A 21972-nucleotide genomic window follows, 5' to 3' on the forward strand; every position below is an offset into this window, starting at 1 on the left:
TCTTCAAACAGTGAATGGAAGATGTTTCCATGTGGACATGCCACAGGAATAGCCCTCGTAGAGCATAGCAGGCATTCCTGAGAGAGTTTCCTTTTAGTTCGGTAGAAGCTGATTCTATATTCTATTCTGAAGAAATGTTATACTCCCTGACTGACATCAGTATGAATTCTTTATAGGTTTACAACCTAGAGGTGTTTCATTCCTTTGAAAAGCTACAGGCCAAGAAAATGTTCCAGCGGGTCAGGTTCCCTTCTTTGTTGGTGTTCTTTGCCAGCCATCCTTCATTTTGAGACAGTAGTGGATTTGCCCCCCCCCCGATATGGACTGTATAATAGAGCTATCGTGGTCTATAGTGTACAGTTGGTTCTTTGCCTGTCTGATAAAGATCTGGTCAAACAAATATTTTAAACACTGCAAAAAAACACAAACCGTATGAAAGAGGAGTATAACAGGGTGAGTGTCCAGACTGTGGACAATCATGGCACTGAATCCGGGGTGGGGAACCTGTGGCCCTCCAGATGTCATTGGACACCAGTTCTCATTAGTCACAGAGCAGAATGCAGGAAAAAATAATTCAGGAAGAATTTAAAGCTGATCCTATAACACCTGCACTTTCTGAAACAATATACAAACTGAAAAACACCTATCCTTCAACATTCACACTGTAATTCCCCAAACAATGTTCAAAAAAGTCATATATTAGAGGACAGTTGTGCATGAAAATGAAGATATTATTTGAAATAACATTCAAAAATACATTATATTGGGGGAAATTGCTTGCAAAAACATGTCCATTAGTCAGAATTGCATATAAAAATGTGTTTATTAGGAGGGTTTTGGACTAAAATGCTGAGGAATTTTTATGAGGAATTTTTAAAAAAAGAATTTGCAAATTGTAGAGACCTGGATTTGAGACTGTGAAAGTGAGACACCGAGAAAACCAAAATGTGCAGATCCTTAGTCCCAGCCATCATGGCCAATGGTGAGGGATGATGACATAACAATATCTGGAAGGTCACAAGTTTCTCATACTTGCTCTATAGCTATCACTTTTTGAAACCACCAGTCTTTTTCCCACCACTAGAACACAGAGGAATCCAGATATGCCAAGTGCTTCTTTTAGGGTTGCTTTGTTTTGTCAGCCAAAGTCAATTTGTTTGTCTAAAGAAGTGTCCCTGGTTAGTCAGGCAACTGACGTTAATGTTTTCAAGATTATTTTGCATTCCAGTACTTATAAAAACTGTAGGTGGCATTCTGTGATATGAGACGTAATGGGGAATGCCTGTTCTAAGATGTGATGACCATAAAACTAAAATATACTTCTTATCACAAAAGACATTAGAAGAGCCCTGCTGGATCAGGCCAAGGGCCCATCTAGTCCAGTCCTCTCTTCTCACAGTGTCCAACCAGGTGCCCATGGGAAGACTGAATGCAAGCAGAAACGAAAGGCAACAGCCCTCGGCTTTCTTTAGAACTGCTGTGTTTCCCCCCTTATGTGCAAATGTATGCAGATTTAATCAATTAATTGATTAACCTACTAATATGATTCATCAGCTAAGATTGCTTTAATTGTGTGACAGCCATAGCTTCATGGCATCAGGTTTTTGTCAGGGCACGTTCTCTATCTGGCAAGAGGAGCAGGGTCATATACTGGAAAGTGTGGGTGATGGGTAGGAGCGATAGAAATGCTTAGCCATTTACCAGGCATGGAAACTTCTGCTGTGGCATGACTGCCTCAGGCGATGTGCTTTTCTTGGACATGTGCTTGTCTAATGTGAAATGCTAGACATAAAACAAGTGACACTCATCCAAGAAGCTCTATTATTGCTTGGATCCTTTAACCCCCTATTTTGGAGCTCTTTGGAATCCAGTGACCATAGCAAAGGTACCACACCATGTTTATACATTAAGGTGTTTCCACTATCAACCCCCCCCCCCCATTTTTCTCTCCAAGGATTATAAATTAATAAAATGGAGCTCAAACTGCGTTGCAAACCTGGTCTTGCAAGGGAGCATTTCTGTGCTCACTGGAGGGGGAGAAAGAGACAATTTAAAGATGAGATAGGATCCTGAGTCAACTGGAGCCTTCTCCCATTCCAATGTGTGATTGGAATGAATTGTTCCTTAGAGAAGACCATACTAATCTATGGTGGATTTGTGGGACAACTTTTCTTCCACTGCCTCATCATATCACCCTGATTTGGAACAAAGAGCTGTTGTTTTGCTCTTAGGATGCTTCTCTGTGCTTAATTCTAGAATGGGGGGGTTATTTGTTCCATTCCACTTTTAAAATCAGTTTTAGGTTAGTGCTCCTGATCACAGATCTTTGTGCACCACAGAGGACTGCAATTGCACACAAGGGCCTCTGCACACTCATCTGTGGTGCTGAGTCCAGGAACAACACATTTAAAAGGTGGAGCTCTGGCTCAGCATTTTTGAGAAGCACTGGCTTTGGTACCCAGGGGTCGGTCATTTTCCACAGTTGCATGCATGCAGAAAGCTGCATGGAATCTCATACGCACAGAGCAGGATGTTCACTACAGGACTGTCCTGACAACCCACTCCTGGAAAGGCCCAGCCATCCTCCACCTGACTCTTGGCAGAGCTAAGCCATGAGCATATCCAGCACACCCCTCTGCATCATGGCCTTTTTGCTAGCCAGGCACCCCCATCAGACTGGATCTGGCTAGTGAGAGAAGCGAATTGCAGTGAGTCAAGTTAGGGAAGCACATCATGAGAGTCTTTTTAATCTCCTCCTCAGCTTTTTTAGGAGATGGCCACACATTTGCATGCACGACCACCAAGGGAGCTGCTCCTCAAGTTCCCTGCTGATACAGATGAGATGAAAGCGGCTTCTTTTGTCTCCTGCATGAGGGCTCGATCAGTGTAAGCGAGACCCCTGGTGTAAGCGGGGACCCTTGTCGCACGCACGCCTGTATTATTATCTGTTCTATTTTTAGCAGCTGTTATGCGAGGGCCATTGACGTCAGTCCAGTGTGGTTTAGCTGTGTGCTGTCAATCACTTGGCTCCCTTATTCCTAAAGGAATGGGGTGGAATAGTCAGGGGTGACAGAGTGAATGCTGAAGCCATAATTAGCTATGCAGTTGATCCAGTGGCGGGGTGGGAGTGTTACAGCAGTGGCCTTTCTACATGACAATTAGTAAAAGTAGAATCCAAAGCCATTGGAACCAGACAGAGGGCCTTCTCGGTAGTGGCGCCCACACTGTGGAACTCCCTCCCATCAGATGTCAAGGAAATAAGCAGCTATCCTATTTTTAAAAGTCATCTGAAGGCAGCCCTGTTTAGGGAAGTTTTTAATATTTAATGCTGTATTGTTTTTAACACTCGATTGGGAGCCACCCAGAGTGGCTGGGGAAACTCAGCCAGATGGGTGGGGTATAAATATATTATTATTATTATTATTATTATTATTATTATTATTATTATTATTATTATTTACCCCAGCACGTGTGGCTGCCTTCTGGTGTTACAATAATAAATGGGTTTTTCTTGCTGGTATGTCACTTAACGCGAACCACTACATGTCTTCTGGGTGGCTCCATGTGAGTTTAATACGCTAAAAGCTATTTGGCTGCCTTTATTAGATTATATGTGGTTGTAGCATTTAGTGTGGATTCTCTGGTGTCTATTGCCCAGCAGTGCCAACCTTCACTAAGTGGGGATAAAGGAAAGGGGGAACAAAACCAGGGTTTCTTCAGGGGAGTGCTGAGGTCAGATAAGGGCTCTGGCGAAATGTCCAGCAGCACAATAGCACTGCCATCCTTGGGGCCAAACTGTAAGTGTTATGTCAATAGGGGTGAATGAGAAATTCTGTTTTGTTTGCATTTTAATCAGAAATAATCTAATCTGTACTTCTCGGATCAATATGCAAACCAAAACATAGCAACATAGCTATCGTTCAAAATTTGCTCTTCTCTGAATTTTGCAATGCAGTTCTCCAACCAAATAGTATGTATAAAACTGCAAATATTGGGGGGGATGTGGATTTAAAATGTTCAAATTAGTGCAAATAGCATACAGAAATGCTTTATATTAGGTCAAATTGCTTGCAAAAGTGTGTATTGGTCAAAACAGTGTAAAAAAATTTGTACGTTGGGAGAAATTCACATTAAAATGCTGAAGAATTCACAAATTGCTGCAGAGATGTGGAGAACTGAATTTAACTATGGAAGCATCAGAAACTAGGAAAGTGAAACTGAAAGATTTCTCAATATTCCTACAAGCCAGTGCTTGCTTTTTATTTTAATTACTCCTGATGGGTTTGGAGTTGGTTTGTTTATTTTGGTGGTGGTTTTTATTGAAAGCTGTCTCAGAGATAGCCATCAGGAGTAGGAAAAGGAGATGCTAGCCCCTTCCTTCCTTCCATTTGTCCACTCAAAACCACACTCAAGCTGGTTCCGTCCCTGCAGGGGGAAAGTTATAGGGCTCCCACAGAGAGGGTAATTTTGAGTGGACTGACAGCAGAACGCAGTTACGCTTTCTTTAACCACTGGAGCTCCCCACTGCTCTTCTGCTCCTGATTGTAGCAGCCAAATTTGCCTTTCCATAAAACAGCTAACTGCCGGGGGGGAGCACAACTAAGTAGCACCCAAGATGTCAGGGGCAGTGCAAGAGAATTCTCAGTTTGCTTCTTCCGTTTTAATTGGACCACTGGGAATGCTTTGCCTGAGGAGACTTTCCAAAATCCTGGAGCAGAAACACTCCATGGTGGCTTTTCATGGGTAGCACAAACTGCACAGCAACCCCCATAGAGGTCACTTTAAGTTGCACATGCCTGTTCATCTCTTTTGCATCTCACTGTGTGGAGAAACCACCTTGCCTTTTGCCACTAAAATGTGGTGATTCAAAGAGAGTGCTTCACCTGGTTGCATGCCGCTACCAACAAACAGCTTGGTTCATAGAGGCAACTGCCACAGAAAGCCATAAAATACGGCCTCAGTCAAGACTCAACAGCTGGAGTTTAAAGTGTAAATACTTTGACATGTGGTCTAACATCAATCCCAGCATTGCCCTTTCCCTTCTCTCCTTCTGTCTTTTTATTTTTCAATATTCAGTGTGAGGAAGAGTCTTTTGTGACTCAAAAGCTTGCAGATACCATTGTGAATATCTGCTTTCCTGATAAAAGATATTTCTTTTGCCGTCCTTGTGATTTTTGAGGAGAAGACCATGTATAATCAGGCAGCTTCCTTTTTTTAATTGCAAACCTGTAAAACAGAAATGATTTTACACATCCTTCCGATGCTTATAAATAGATAGCTGCTCTTTGGAAACAGCAGCGGAGGCTTGCAGACTGCTGTGGCGTCTCGGCGATGGGTTTTAAGAATCATAAACTATGCAGGACTAAGGGAGGAAAGTTTGATATCACACTGGCATCATTGGGTCTGCTGTGTGCCCCACTTAGGGGACACATTTCCACCAAGACCACCGAAGTGTGCCTCTGCCACAGAGGGCATGATAGGACCTCCCTTGCTTTTTCCTGAGCATTGCTGATTGCACAAATCCATTCTGTTTCTCCTAGCAAGCCCCTCGCGCCATAGCATATCGGAGTGGAGAATGCAGAGCATTGCAAGAGATTCAGACGAGAGCTCCGACGACGAATTCTTTGATGCACACGGTAGGTGGGGCATAGAAAGAGCAGCTGCTAAGCTGTGTTAACGGGTGTGTGAGTGCCATGGTGTATATGTGCAGCCATTTGCATGAGAGAGAAGCTGTCCTTTCTCTGATGAAGCTGTGTCACTTCAGCATCGCTCCAGATGGAAGGCCTGGACTTTCCTCACTCCACCCTTTCTATGTTATTGTGGACACTTTTCAGGTTCATCCAGATGCATCTTCTGAGTTTAGACATGCATTTGTTTACTAGCTGAAGTGACCCATTCATCCGAACCCACCCTCCCCACCCCGGTGGTAAAAATATAGTAAAATGTTTTTTTAATCATTAACAATTTGCTGCCCGTTAATGGTGCCCCGAAGTCTGTTCCCTGAAGTGAGTTAATCTACCATACCTAATGATTTACCCTAGCTATGACGTGCTTGCAGCCTATGAAACACTATGTTTCCCTGGGAGTGATAGTGTGGGGAAGGGAGGAAGGAGGGTATGCAGCAAGACAGACAGACAGACAGAAAAGGTGTGGCTGTAATAAACAGCTTGTCTGCTTCAGTGTAACTTGATGTCACCTTGTTGTTGTTGGCTTAGATAGATGACAAGAAATTTTATTTTTTAGAGATAGTGTTGTCCGGTATAGTCATTAGACTATTTGGAGCAGGAAGGCATGGATTCAGATCTCCTCAGTTAGGTGGCCTTGGATCAATTGCTGCCTCTCCTCCTTAGCATCACTTTCTTTGTAAAAGTGCCTGAAACAGTGGCTGCTGTACAATAATAGTTAAAAACTGTAAAACCCTGCCAGGAAGCTTGCAGTCTGAAAGTGTCAGCCTAAGCATGCCTCTTAGAATTGTTCTAAGGATAAAAAAGATAACCCCATAGATTCCTACTGAAGCTCTTCGGAACAATAAGGCTGGATCTAGACACATCAAAGAAGCGTTTCAGTAAAATGTGTTGTAAATTTAAACAGGGAAAACAGGTACTGTAGAGAAAAATGGGGCTCCTCATCGCCATATGATGGCACAATGTTGTATCGCACATACAACGCATATAAATCACAATCTAGTTGCGTCCAAGGTATAAGTGTAAAAGTGTAAACCAAATGCAGTTCAATAAGTTGGGTTGTTATATAGCTTTCATATTTTGTTGATTCATATTGACTGAAGGGTTGTTGTTGTTTTACATTCTTTACCTGCTTTTGGATGAAGGTTGTCTCCTTAACACACGTTTCCCCCAAGGGTACTTCCAAACCAACCCCACTGCCACAAGATGCAATGATGGCAACCAGCTTAGCTGGCTTTAATAATGGAAATACAGTAGATTGTTTCTGGTGAATCAGTTGCTCATTTGGATTCTCCATCTGAGAGAGGCTCAGAGGATGGTGGCAGGGGAAAGAGCCTTTCAGTTGCGGCTCCTCACCTGTGGAATGCTCTTCCCGTTGAGGTCTGCCTGGTATCTTCCTTGTCATCTTTTCAACACCAGATAAAGACTTATATTTTTTCCAGGTTTTTGATAGACTAAGATGCTGATACTTGCATGCTACCAAAGTTTCTTGTAGCTGTTATGGAGGATGTTGTTCTGTTTTTATGCTATAAATGTATTTATATTTAAGTTTTTAATGTGTTGTAAGTCACTTGGAGACCTTCAGGCAACAAGCAACTAAAAGGTCTTATTAGTGTTACTGTTCTTCTTCTTGTTGTTGTTATTATTATTATTATTCAGAGACAGTGTGTCACTGAATACCAGATGCTGGAGAACAACAGCAGGAGAATGCTGTTGCCTTCATGCGCTGCTTCTAGTCTTTGCAGAGGCATTTGATGGGTCCTTGTATGAAACAGGTTGCCAGAATGCATGGCCCTTTGGTTTGAACCAATAGGACTCCTCTGGTGTTTTTCTGTTCACTGCTCTGCGAGCACTGCATTTGTCTTTGCCCTAAGATGTCCATGGATGAAGTCCACCACTCTTCTATACTTGAGTATTGAGTGGGATTCTTGAGAGCAGGGAAGTCTTGTTTTTGAGTTTCTACCCTTCAGAACTTCTTGATCATGATACAGCAGGCACATCTCTTGAACTAGCAAAACTGAACCAACGAGAGCCTCTTCAGAGCCTCTTCGGTGAAACCACATATCATTGCTCAATAGCATTCTCATGTCGAGACAACTGATTATCCTAATGTTTTGGACTCCCCCACCTCAACCGTTTGGATAAATGTAATTGTAATTTATATTTGCAAGGGAACATTCTATGTTCTAATTGGTCTGGAATACTTCCAGAATGTTCAGATAATCATAGGTTTAGTATAGCATTATAGTGACACAGAGTAACGTTCTTATTTCTGTTCTGTCAACCATTTTTTTCACTTGAAAATGCTTTACAGATTTTAACAGCCTGATCCCATGCATCTTTACCTGGAAGTAAGCCCTGCTGAATTCAATGGAACTCCTCAGCAATTGTGCATGGGATTTTGCTTTTTTAAAAAACATCCCAGGCACTCTTGATAGGTACATTGAAGGAAGCTTTTCAGTTCTATACTAGAGGGAGAAGTGGCATCTGTCCTCTTTGTTGCTGCTCTCAAAAGCAGAGGGGCCCTGTTCTCAATGCATGGGCCATGTTTATTCCCATTTGAGGTGATTTGAGATTGAGATGTTGGAGGAATGTGAGTGACTTGCCTGTGACTGCCCAACATTGAATTGGCTCGGACGTAAGCCTCAGTATTTCTCCAAAAGTTGTGAAATAGCTTCATCTGCTCCCTAGCTAATGTAACGTAAACACTGAAAAAGGCTCTCTCCCACCCAGCCTCCCTCTCTTTTTAACCCAGCTACCCACTCTTCCTCCAACCCCCCCCCCCCACCCTGTGGAACCCACTTCCTGGCCAATGGCAGCAGCACCCCAGTCACAGGGAGAAGGAACAAGAGAGGTCTTGCTGAATATAGTTTTGTGGTTTAAAATCCAAACCAGAGAAGAATTCAGGGTTCCTAATGCAGAACTCTTCTTTGAGATGAGCATTACAAGCCGTGGAAATACATGTAACATGCTGAAGGCTGTCTTGTGACTTCTCACACCCTGTATAGAATAAGGCAGTGTTCTTGAACTTTGGTTCTCCCAGTTGCTGTTGGGTTACAACAACCATCATCTCCATCCAGCTTAGCCAATTGTCAGGGATGATGAAAATTGTAGTCCAACAACATCAGGGGACCCAAGGTTGAAGAACAATGGGATATGGATTTGAACATGGTTCCTGCATTCTGCAACATGTCGTTGACATAATAATAGTGCATTAAAAAAAAGGTAAAGGACCCCTGACAGTTAAGTCCAGTCACGAACGACTGGGGTTGCGGCGCTCATCTCGCTTTACTAGCTGAGGGAGCCAACGTTTGTCTGCATACAGTTTTTCCGGGTGATGTGGCCAGCATGACTAAGCCGCTTCTGGCAAAACCAGAGCAGTGCATGGAAATGCCGTTTACCTTCCCGCCAGAGCAGTACCTATTTATCTATTTGCACTTTAACGTGCTTTCGAATTGCTAGGTTGGCAGGAGCTGGGACTGAGCAACAGGAGCTCACCCCGTCATGGGGATTCGAATCGCCGACCTTCCGATCAGCAAGCGCTAGGCTCAGTGGTTTAGACCACAGCACCACCCACTTCCCTAATAGTGCATTAGTGGTAGATTTATACTAGACTGTCTACACATCATTCTGCTTTATTAGTTATTCTGCAAAGTTTCCTCAATTTTATTGCATTATTACTTTTTGGAGGGACACTCTTGCACTATGTGTGGTGTGGGGATGGGATGGAACTGGAACACCTGGGGTATGAAAAGTTACAGGATTCCAGTAGGAAGGCATACACTTAGTGCAAACCAAACAGTAAGTCCACCCCAAAACTTTTGCAGGTGCAAACAGTATTGAAAGTGAGATTACATAACTGTCTCAATACCTTCACGAGCACAAATGATCATGAAAGCACAATATGAAGGATGTATCGAGGGGGCCCAAGTGGATGTAGATTAACATGGGCTTGAGGGGAGGGGTGCATTTAAAACCACCTTTCCTCCCTTAAGTGTAGGCTGTCACAGCAATGACAGGTATAGGAGCCTGATAGTTTATATTTCCTGCACATTCCCCTATGCAGATCATAACAGCCATTGTATTTAATAAAGTGACTCTAATTTTAAACCCACACCTTTGTGCCTTATCTAATTATTTCTAGTCTCCTAATTCAACCTTACAAGATCATGTACTCCATACCCATGAATCCAGCATTATTATAGACCCTGCAACTCCCTCTCTGTGTATGGCACTTCCAGGCTGTCACAGTTATGCAGATGGAATTCTTTCATGTGACAGGAAATTCAGGATGTGCAATTAAAGCTTATTTGGTGCTCTTGTGCTACAAACTCTCTCTTTGTTAAAAAATAAAAACAAAAAACCAACACAGACTTTTTGCAATAAGGAAAGTGCTGGGAAAATGCACTGGGAATTGTAGAATAACATTTGCTTGAGGCAATGTAGTCTTACCTCCCTGCAAACAAATCAAACGAATGCTCAATAAGTAGCCAGTGTTGTCTCATCAGGATGAATGCTCAGTAAACAGGTCTCCTGGAAGTGATCCACAAGGGGCTTCAATTGCCCAAGCCTCTGAAGTTGTTTCTGGGGAATATAATAGGTCCCCAAAAAGACCCCAGAGGAGCCAGGCATAACTGCCCTATAAGGCATCTTAATGTAGATGTCTGTTTCTGAAGCTGAGTAAAGATGGGAGGGGGTAGCCCCTTTACACTAGGAGGTCACATGCAAAATCCATTGTGTACTGTTGCCATGAGCTTCTTGAAAGAAAGTGGGCACATAACAAATAATATCCTAGACATATTCTAGCTGTTTTTATTAGAGGCATGAGGATTGCATTATCTTCTCACAAAAGGAGAAGATCATATATATATATATATATATATATATATATATATATATATATATATATTGCAAGACTTCTCACATGTTCTCAGTTGCTGGCAAAGTATGACAAACCGAATTATTAACACTGAATAACTGTTCCATAAAAATGCAAATAACGGGAGCAAGAAGCCATTCAGTGATCATGGTAAGCAGCAGTGAGAGAGCTGTAATTAAGCCTTCTAAGCAACTGGGTTCAATATTTAGATAAAGTAGAAGGGACAAGCCTGGAATGTAAATTCACTCCTCTTCGTTCTTTACGGTTTTGACAATGCATACTCCCCGCACCCTGTGCATGACATTCGACAGATGCACCAGCTTTGTTGGATTAATTGGTGCAATACTTTCATTAATTGCAGATTAGAAATATGCACGTTGTTAATCATAGCCGTGAGAAGGGTGATTGACACCAGTGTACTGATGTAGGCAAGCTTTATCATCTTTTCATTGAACCCTGTTCTGACTATTTAATGATTTATCTTTGGCATTATCCCAGAGAAAGAGTTATTTTCCCCAGTGCAAAGACTTCAGCAGTTGCTTGCATTTGTAATCTTTATTTTAGCTGGTTAATTAATTGGTAAACAGGAAGAGAGTTCAATTGTCTAGCTTCTCTTTCAGCAGTCAATAGCCTTGTTGGAGGTGCAATCCATTTATCTATTCTCCATGTGCACAGTTGCTATCAGGTGTATTATAAGGACAACAGGAACATAGGGATCTGCCTTAAATTAAGTCAGACTATTGGTTTATCTAGCTCGGTGTTGTCTAAAACCTCCTTCCCCAACCTGATGCTCTTCAGATATTGTTGGACTGCAACTCCCATCCTCCTTGGTTATTGGCTGTGCTGGTTGGGGCTGATGGGAATTGGAGCCAAATCAGTTTTCATCAGAATCTGAAGCTCCATGTGCGAAGCTACTGGCTGTGCTCAGGAGCAGGGCTACCTGTGTTCCAAGGCTTGAAAGGCCACCTGTCACTTCAACCTCGCATTGCCTCCTCCAAGCCTGTTCCAGAAAGGCACAGTACCCTCGGTAAACTGGTAGGTAGGAGAGTCCCCCTAGAGAACAATGCTTTATTTCTGAACGCCCCATGCCACCACCCCCATTTCACCACCATTTGCCCCCTCACACCTCTGCCTGCCGCTGTTGTGACTTCGGGTTCATCCACACTTCTACTTGTCTTGCTGCTTTCCCCTAGAAAAACCTGCTCATTACTGCTGAATTGGAGCAGGTTTTCTCTCTCTTTTTCTTTTCAATTTTTAATTTTAAAATGCAGTAAAATGGCTACATACAAATTAATAAAACAGAAAATACAGCACAAAGCAATACATAGTGTAACAATAGCAGTTCCAAAGCAGCTCAAAAAACCACTCCCAACATTAACCATAGTTAAGATTCTGCTTTGTCAATACATGGTTTAAAGCGATTGCCCTTAAATTCTCTGTTAACGCCTGTTTGTGTTTGAAACTGATAAGGCTTTTTTCTGTGATTTATTTTTCAAAGCCTCTTGATTTCCCTGCCTTATGAACTGCTGTGGATTTTCTTAGCACCAGCTCTCCATGTCTGCCCTTCTAGCCTCCAGCTGTTAAGAGCTGGCACAGTGTTAACAAAGACCACATGACACCATATTCTGTGTCTGTATTTATGAACCTAATTGTTCTCTTCTCTCTCTTTAAAGAGGACTTGTCTGAGAATGAAGAGGTGTTCCCAAAAGAAATTACCAAATGGAGTTCAAACGATCTCATGGATAAGATCGAAACTCCAGAATCTGAAGAAGTACCAGGTAATTTTTGTGTGTGGAATGGGATGCAGCTGAGAGTATTGTACAGTTATTCCACGGAATGGCTGTACTCTTTGTTGAATAATAGAAGACGGGTCCTTTAATAATGATAATAATAATTTTATTATTTGTATCCCACCCATCTGACTGGGTTGCTCCTGTCACTCTGGGCGGCTTCCAACATATACAAAAACATTTCTCTAATTAAAACATGTTAGCTTAGCCATCTTAGCTAAGTCCAGTTATTTTTCAGCCATTCTTCTATAGTGAATGAGGCTGTTACCTTCCCAGGGTTTTTGGGGTGGTGGTGGAGGGGGACAGGTAGAAAACCAGAGTAAGCCTGCAGTGTAGTTGTGCACTCTTGGGGCCTGTCCATGCTTCCATTCGTCCTGCACTTACTTAGAATTTACACTGAAACAATAGAACTGGTCCGAAAGCTTTTCATTTATATCCTGACACAGAAACGCAACATGCCCCCCGCTTTTTACCATTGTATCAGAACAAACGAAAGGCTACTTAAAACCCAAATAGAAATTAATTCCCCTTCTTTTTTTCTTTTTCTTTTTTACTCCTGAACAGAGAAACACACACTTTTCCTTGTGTCTATTCTTTATTGGTTGTCAGGTCCATCCCCTCAGGAAGTGATAGTGGAACTCTTAGCTTATAAACATCTACAAATTATACATCTGGTAGCCAAATTTGCTCTGGCAGCTAAGAAGCTTTGTTCCAGTTCTGATAATGCAGTGTAATTTTAAATTTTTATGCTGTAAACCTTTGTGCTATAGACTTTTATGCTGAAGATTTTTATAGACATTTGATGTGTGATTTGCCATCTTTGTTTATTGTGAAGGTCTTTGGGTATATATAAAAAAACTGAATGATAAACACTTTTCCTTGTGGCACAATGTTGTGGGTGTTCCACTTTCCCCTCCACCCCTTCTGTCTCCACCCACACCTTGAGTAAAATTTGCCAGTTTTTTCCTGAGCCCGTTGCTGTGCACTTCTGGTTCCCTGCCCCATGCTATTTTTTCTTAGGTGTCCCCTTCCTGTGCTCATACGGGCACAGAGCCTAGGGCTTGCCGATCAGAAGGTCGGCGGTTCGAATTCCCACGATGGGGTGAGCTCCCGTTGCTCGGTCCCTGCTCCTGCCAACCTAGCAGTTCGAAAGCACATCAAAGTGCAAGTAGATAAATAGGTACTGCTCCGGCGGGAAGGTAAACAGCGTTTCCATGCGCTGCTCTGGTTCACCAGAAGCAGCTTAGTCATGCTGGCCACATGACCCGGAAGCTGTACACTGGCTCCCACAGCCAGTAAGTGAGATGAGCGCCGCAACCCCAGAGTCGTCCGCGACTGGACCTAATGTCAGGGGTCCCTTTACCTTTAAAGTACAGTCTATTTTTCACTTGTTGCACACCCCTTTGGGGGTTCCAGAAAACATATTGTGTGCAAGTGCACAGGAACACAATGGACTGAAAAAAAGCAACAGAAAAGGAGGGCATGTGCAGCTGCACTGTGGCGCAAGGGGACAGAGAAAGGGGTGGGGAAGAAGGAAGAAAAGTGGAACACTGCAATTGACAGGATAGTGCTCATTTTCAGGGATGCCTCCTTGAAAAGTGTGGAGTGAGGCGTTTACTAATTGAAAAAAATTGGATAAATGTGCATAGTCACTTAATAAGCCCTGCCCCCAACCTGTCTTCTCAATCTAGGTAACAATGGAAGATCCTTCACAAGAAAAAGCTTTAAAAACTTTTGAAATTCACATGTCCTCCTGTTACATCTGTTCATAGGTTTGGCCATTTTGTGATCTTGTTCTATGCAGATTTTCCAAAATGGAGAGTTGGGAGCAATCCCCACCATCTCTCTCTCCCCTTTTCCCATAACAGCAAACATAGTGGCAGAATAGTGGCAGATACCCCTTCACATGCTAAACCTTGGGAAGTATTAGAATGACTCATGGTCTGTGGAGGAAAGAACCCAAACTCATATGACCATACGTCTTTCATTCCAGACGATCCATGTCTTGAATCAGCAGCAGAGTACCATGTTGGATCCAGCGTGGAAAGGCTAAGCATCATTGAGGTACAGTGTCTAAATAAATTCCCTTTTCCGGCTTACATTTTTTAAAGGTGCAGCTTTTATGTGTGTTCTATATCCACGTTTGTCCCTCTGAGCGGAAACACTCCATACCTACAGCTGTGATCTGGCAACAAAATCTGGAATCTACCTGAAGCCTGTGGCCAGAATTGATCTTGAATTGATCTAACCACAGTGCAATTCACACTTTTGCCTGGTTTCCCCTGCAAGGAAAAAAACATTCCTTACCCTTTTTGTATCATATATCGCTTGCAGTCTGCCTCTTGGTGGTGGTAGGGATCTATTAGGGAACACATTAAACCCTCACTTCTGCCCCCCCCCCGCACACATATACATTGCTGCATTACCATGGGGACGTGCTCCACATTCTTGAAGCTGCTTGTTCATGCCAATTTTATTACAGAACTTTACAACATTATACATAGGATATAAATTGTTCCTGCCCTCAGAGTAGTAGCCACTGAGTACTGTGATCTCTGAGAATTTCAGACATTGGCCACCTCTGCTTTGATGGGAAAGCACCAGAAACTGATAGTGGGCGTATGCACACTCTGATTTACTCTGCATGCTGTGCATGCCCACCGCAGGTCTGGGAAGTGGTGTACATACGGCATTATCCATAATCTGTATATATCCTGTTGTTAGGAAATACTGCATTTTGATGCATTTCCCCCTTAAACTAGCTCCTGTCTAAATTGCTGGGAAAGAGAATGACCTAGCTGCTCTTTCAGCCAGCAGTGTGTACACAGCCAGTATCTTAATTGAAAACCTATTTCTTTACCCTGGGCAGGTTTAGAAGGAATTCTAGGGATCCACCAGCAATGAGAGGTAGAGCTGGATCCAGGGTGGATTCAATGAAAACCCCCAAATCCGGCAAGCTCAGAGCACAATGGGCTGCTTTCTTTTTCGGTCAGGGTTGTCCTGCAGGCTCCGCTTTGACAATGGGTTTTTGAAGTAAACCTCGGTGCAGAGAAGTTGTTGCCTCCTCTGTTCTTAAGGCCATTGACTTCCTAGGGGATGAAAACATACCAGCCTGATAACCTAATTTTTAAAATTTAAACTTTATTGAATTTCATAATTAACTTGCAATGCCATTGCCCTTTTCGTCTTCCCTCCTGGCAATAACATTGTGTTGCATGAGAACGTCAGCTTTTATGGTGCGCTGATGCTTAATTATAAAGGAGAGTAAACGTGCAGAATCACAGTGTACAATTAAGGCAAAGGGATACATCAAACAGAACATAAAAGCAATCAGGAATTGAAAGAGGTCCAGGAAATTCGTGTTTTGTGTAACTCTTCCAGCTTATCCCTTTGTTTATATATCATCATCTCACATACTGCAAGTGCAGCCATTTAGAGTGTCCAAACATCTACTGTTGGTGCTGCTGGATTCTTCCAGTAATAACAGGGGCTTTGACTATTTCAACTACCCTGCTTATCTATAATATTGTACAGTCTAAAAGTTTCTGGTCAGTTGATAATTAATTGTTCTGCATCAGGAGAGCCAGTGTGGTGTAGTGGTTAAGAGCGGTAGACTTGTAATCTGGTGTACCGGGCTTGCGTCTCCGCTCCTCCACATGCAGCTGCTGGGTGACCTTGGGCTAGTCACAAGTCTCTCAGCCTCACTCACCTCACAGGGTGTTTGTTGTGGGGGAGGAAGGGAAAGGAGAATGTTAGCCGCTTTGAGACTCCTTCGGGTAGTGATAAAGCGGGATATCAAATCCAAACTCTTCTTCTTCTTCTTCAGGAAGCACTTAAGAGAAGAAGAAAAAGAAGTGTTTATTGGGTTTTCAATACAACAGCGTGCAGACAAGGCTAACAATAAAGAAACAATGAATAATGATTGTGTGGGTCACAGTATTGCAGTTATTATGCAGACATCATAATAAAATAGATTCCACAAAGGGACATTTGGGAAGCAAGAGTCACAGGGTAACAAGGTAGTCTCACCATATAGAGGCGTATGTCCCTGGGGGCCTAAGTAATGCTGTTTTTATTTATGAAGCATATTAAAAAATGGAAGTGTCTTTGATCCTCAAAACCATATCTGCCATTATAAACTAGTCTTCTGTTTCTTGTTTTCTCTTTCAGGATGAGGTTGTGCCTCCACTAGTGCAGCCAAGCAAGATCCATGTCCTGCTCTTGGTGCTTCATGGAGGCAACATTTTGGATACAGGAAGTGGTGACCAGAGCTCTAAGCAAGGGGATGTCAACACCATAGCCACCGCCTTTGACACTGTCATTAGGGTCCATTACCCAGCGGCCCTTGGGCGCATAGCCATCAGATTGGTCCCTTGCCCAGCCATCTGCTCTGAAGCATTTTCACTTGTCTCTAAGTGAGTTACTGAGTTTTCTTAAAGGGGCTGGGAAAGAGGAAGAGGGAGGGAGAACAAAGATGGATCTATGCTGCACATTTATACCAATTTCAGTAGTTATTCCTTCCTCCCAGGATATCCTGCTGAGAACCATGAATATGTGAGTTGGGCTAGACATCTCAAACAGAATTTGCAGCATCTCACCTGGAATCACTAGAGGAAACCATGACTATTAAGCTTTAGAAAACTCGTCTTTTTTTGTTGTGTAGATGTACCCTTAGCTGCATCTGTGATTTGGCAGAGAGGCTTCCTCATTCTGTGTCTGACTGTTCTGTCTCTTCCAGACAGACCCTTTTTTACACTGCAGCTGCAGAGGCCCCCGTTGGACCAATTACGCTGCAATTCACATGGCACAGTTCCATAGGGGACATGAGAAATCTGTGAATCAATCAAGTTAGTCTAGACAGAGTCAACTGCTTGCTTCTTAGAAAGCGGAAATGTTGACAGCTGTGTGAAAGCACTATTGTGGTCCAGCCCTTGTCCTTCAGCCTGAGTCCAGCAGCCTAGGTACCATATCTATCCAGCCTCAGCCCCAAACCTGAGGCTCCCAAGCCAGACCTAGCATCTTCATCTCTAAGGGCCTCACATGCCAAGCTGCTCAGCACTGTAAGCATCATGTCCAGTGACATCTAACAGAGAGAGGTGAGAGAGCGTCCGGTTCCAGGGCAGAGGGCTGGCCCTTTAAAGAACTCCAGCAAATAGGTGGGACATAGGAAAGGCAGTCAGCCGAGTTGTAGTGGTATGAGCTTGCAGGGGGTAAACAACCTGTTCCTATTTCTACATCAGGGTCCTGGTAGAGTCCCTGTCTCCAGTGTCCTAGAGCCATCCAGTCAGCATCAAAAGGGAGCTTTATAGCCACTGAGAAGAACTTTTTTCTCCCTTTTTGCTGTTCGAAGCCAGAGTGAAAGAAGGTGAGTTAGCTGCTGAGAATCAGCTCATAGGGTCACTCTGGAGAAGGTGTGTTTGACAAATGCAGAGGAGTTGTCCTGTGTACTCCAAAGCTAAGCATTTAGGAACACTGAAAACACAGCATGCTTTAGTTGCAAAATAATGGTGTGCAAGTTCTGTTACGTACGAACTTCAAGGAAAAAACAGTTTAAGTCTCTCTGGGAGAAGATATTAGAGCACTCCAAATAATTTGCTGGTGAATGTGCACAGAAAATAGTAGACCTAGTTGAAGGGTAGCACAATCCAAATTATTGTTACTGTTGCATAATCTTAGAAGGTTGTATAATCTTAGAAGGGGCATGGCTGTGACTGTCATGAAGGGACCATGCATTTTTTAAATTTGCCACTGCACTACTAGCAGTCAGGTACATATAAGCCAGGGATGGAGAATCTCCTCTGATGCCAACACCCCACTTGCCCCATAAGCTTGGCCCATTGTCAGGAATGACCTGGAGGACCACAAATACACCACCACTAAAGTTCAGCTTGCTTCCAGGACTTGTTGAAACCAGTTGTCTCTTCCCTAGGACCTGTCCAGGGTCCTGAAGGGCCTTTTTCTGACCATTCTTGCTCCCTGATTCTGGTTGCTGGCCTTTTGGGTTGATACATAGCCTCTGCCTCTCAACCCCTGCTCTTGCTATTTGCTCTAGATCTCTGCCAGACCTTTGTCCATGCTCCAGTACAAACTCATACTCACCTAGACTTACTCTTTACCTCTTTGTCTTCCTGTCACCTGTGGTCTAATGGATGCCATTCATGTGAGTTGTAGGCATATTGGAAAATTTCAACAAAAACAGAAATCGCCCATGTTCACTTATTTGTCCCATGACCAGAATGGAAATCAATAAGTTGTTGCTTTCAGTCTGCAAATGATACATAATTGAGTATATCATTCCTCCCCCACTTTGTATTGAAATTAATGGGATGGAATAACATAATGACAAGCAAGATGAAAAATGTAGTATTTGACCGCAGCAGAATGGAAACAGTGCTGATTGCAGTGAAGACAGGACAGAACTGAAGATGATGCCTTCTTATGTCCCTAGCTGGCCGTATTTCAAAGATCATATGCAGCTCTTTTTAAAATGACTTTTCTGTCTCCTGCTGAAGTCAACAGCGGGAGTATGGCTGAAATATTGGTATGTCCCTGCCAGTGGGTTTTATTACATGGTGATTGAGTAATAGCCTTGTGAGGCATGCAGAGCTATTTCACTCACCTCCTGAGCCATCCCCTTGGTCCTCTCCATCAGCTTCCAGCCTGAAATATCAGTATTACACAAGCGGAACTGTAGCAAAACCAAAAGCAAGCATCCTCATAAGTCAGTGTGTTTCGTGTGCTGTCAGTGGGTTCCTATTGCTGTCTTGTTGGGCTGTGTTATAAAGGGGAGCCATAGTAGGGTGAAGGCATCCTCTTCTATTTGTCCCCATGTCAGTTTCAGTCTATTGGTTAGCTTTTCTATGGTTGTTTCCCAAACAATTTGCTACCATTGGACCATGTTCACTCCTGACAGGTCTCTCGAGTGTCTGGCTATGAGGCTTCTGGCTGCAGAGAGTAGGTGGGATATAAGTTCTTTATAATGTCAGTGGTCATTAACAAAGAAAATCCTTAACAAAATTATTATGTGATATATTGATATATATATATATATATATATATATATATATATATATATGTCAGTGTGTTTAGGAACACAGCCTGTGCAGGCCCATTTTCTCAATTCATAATGCCAACAAGGTCCATTCTCCTGGCGTCAAGAGCTCACACTATTAATTATCTGCTAAGCTATCCATTCTTGATCTCATGCATGACTGTAATGAATGTAATGACATTGTACTTGGAGAACCGCAATTGATTTGTTCAAACTAATCAGGTGAAGGTTTAAATGCGGATTTGTAGAGTTGTGTGGCAAGTGAGAGGCCCTTGGATAATAGCTCTCACTCTAAGACTTCAGGTATGAGAGGAAAAAAAGTCATTCTTGAGCCCTGGAAGATTTCCCTTAGCTGATGAAATTGTAGTTTGATGGAGGGATTGATTTTTAACCTCCTACTGGCTGTGATTGGAGAGAGAGAGGGAGGTCTCTTGCAATCTTGAATCATGCAGGGGTTAGTTGTCATGAGGTTCATCTGCACAGCAAGTTAAATTATTTCTGATTTGGTTCACTGCTTAAAAGGTAATTCGTCTCATCGTCTGCTTCTTAACAACATTTCAGTATTATAAGCTCAAAGTGTGCCCTTCTATAAGGATGTTTTCCAGGGATGGCACATAATTCCCTCCCTATTGAGACCTCATTTCTGTCATTTAATGGGCCAGGCAAAAGCATTTCTGTTTCCCAGGCATTTGGGGTTTCTTTAACTTAGAGCAGTTTGCTTTTACGCCCTTTTTGAAAGGGCTGTTACCAAAGGTAAAAAAGGTAAAGGGCCCCTGGACGGTTAAGTCCAGTCAAAGGTGACTATGGGGTTGCAGTGCTCATCTCACTGTCAGGCTGAGGGAGCCGGCGTTTGTCCACAGACAGCTTTCTTGGTCATGTGGCCGGCAGAACTAAACCGCTTCTGGCACACGGAGGACTGTGACGAGTGCCAGAGTGCACGGAAACGCCGTTTACCTTCCTACTGCAGTGGCACCTATTTATCTACTTGCACTGGCATGCTTTTGAACTGCTAGGTTGGCAGGAGATGGGACAGAGCAACAGGAGCTCACCCCGTTGCGGGGATTCAAACCACCGACCTTCCGATCAGCAAGCCCAAGAGGCTTAGTGGTTTAGTGTGTACACTTTATTTTCAATTTCTACTTTTTAAATTTCATACTGTTCTGCTAGCTGCCCTGAGAATATACATTCAACATGGGTTCAACATGCAGCATACAAATTATTTACGTAAGTCCTAAGAGCTCGCTTCTCAATCACAGCTCTGGCTTCACTCATTGGCTAAAACCGTTGACACACAGGAGCAGTCAGCTGGATCAAATCACAGAAATTTCCCTTCATAGCTTCCTTTTTAGGAGGGCTTTTTTTTCATGAAAGTCTGGGGTCCCTGCCTGCAGGCACCAATGAAGCCTTTGTGGGTGCTGCATTAGAACCCCTGGCTTAGGTCAGCTGAAGCCTTAGAAATCTGGCAGGGCTTGAGCGTTCAATGGCCCTGCCCTCTGGGAGAGCTCTTTAAAGGAATTTCGTGTTTCCTGCATGCTTGTGAAATAAACGAGGCTGCAGGGAATGGTCCTCAGACTCTGAGGGTGGTGGAAGAGCCACATCCCTCAGGCAGGGGCAGTGCAGAGCAGGATGTTGAGGGCTCCCCCTTGAGTGTGGGGCAAGTGGTGCATCCTATGAATCAGAGTCCCCCTTTGGGCCTACACTGGGATCCTGAAGCAGAGGGTAAAGCAAGTCTCAAATATCTTGTTCATCTGGAGAGCATCTCTGCTAAAAGCAGCTTGAAATTAATGGGTTTTCAAAATGAATTTTGATTGTTGTCGGTAACATTACAAACAGCGTGCACACACACACACACAACACCCAGGGCAATTGGGGGGAAAGTTATAAGTTGAAGGATGTATATGTGCATAAAAGTGCCCTTGAAATTGTTTTCTAAATCAACTTACAGAGCCTGCCTTACATATGAGAGGAGGAGCAAGACTAAGGGATGACTCACTCACATTTGCTTCTTGCTCTTATGTCAGGGAGCTCTGGGCAGTGTACAGATGTTTGTTTTTAAATTGTGAGGTACATTTCACAGAGAAAATAAACAGTGTGAGTGGCCTCAGCCCAACCAGCAAGCTTTGCAGCTGAGTGAGGAATTTGAACCCAAGTCTAGCATTCTATGCCCTAGACCACATTGATTCTTTTGGTACAGAATATGAAGAAGCAAAAAAGTACATGGTGCTTTGTAGCAAATAGGAATGTGCAGAGAAGATGGTAAATTTGCGTTTTCTCTCAAAAACTAAGCTAAGCATCTTCTTCCAGTGCATATGCATGTGACTGGTGGAGAGTGGAAGTAAGGGAACTACCGTTAAATGTTTTTAGATGTCCTTGCTTTCTAAATGCTTTAGAGATGTTTTTGTTTTATTTTTAATTATATTGTTCTGCTACTTTGCCACCCTGGGCTCCTTTAACAGAAAGAGCAGAACAGAAAATGTATTTATTTATTTATGAATCCCTTCCCATGAGGCCTCCTAAAACAATGGCATAAAACCATATATAGAACAATTGCATATATAAAAACAATTT

At 43.0% G+C, this 21972-nt stretch overlaps 1 protein-coding gene across 10 annotated transcripts in view; it reads left to right on the forward strand.

Annotated features, from left to right (window-relative positions):
* Positions 1-21972, forward strand: part of PITPNM2 (phosphatidylinositol transfer protein membrane associated 2) — a 206771-nt gene that overhangs the window by 142239 nt on the left and 42560 nt on the right. For all 10 annotated transcript variants that reach the window (XM_083589728.1, XM_083589722.1, XM_083589729.1 and 7 more), the window contains 4 exons: positions 5541-5636; positions 12237-12341; positions 14347-14417; positions 16524-16768. In XM_083589728.1, coding sequence (XP_083445854.1) covers positions 5541-5636; positions 12237-12341; positions 14347-14417; positions 16524-16768 — 517 coding nt within the window. The remainder of the gene's footprint in view (positions 1-5540; positions 5637-12236; positions 12342-14346; positions 14418-16523; positions 16769-21972) is intronic.

Source organism: Podarcis filfolensis (genome assembly GCF_964270895.1).
Source record: "Podarcis filfolensis genome assembly, chromosome: 16".
Lineage (NCBI taxonomy): Eukaryota > Metazoa > Chordata > Lepidosauria > Squamata > Lacertidae > Podarcis > Podarcis filfolensis.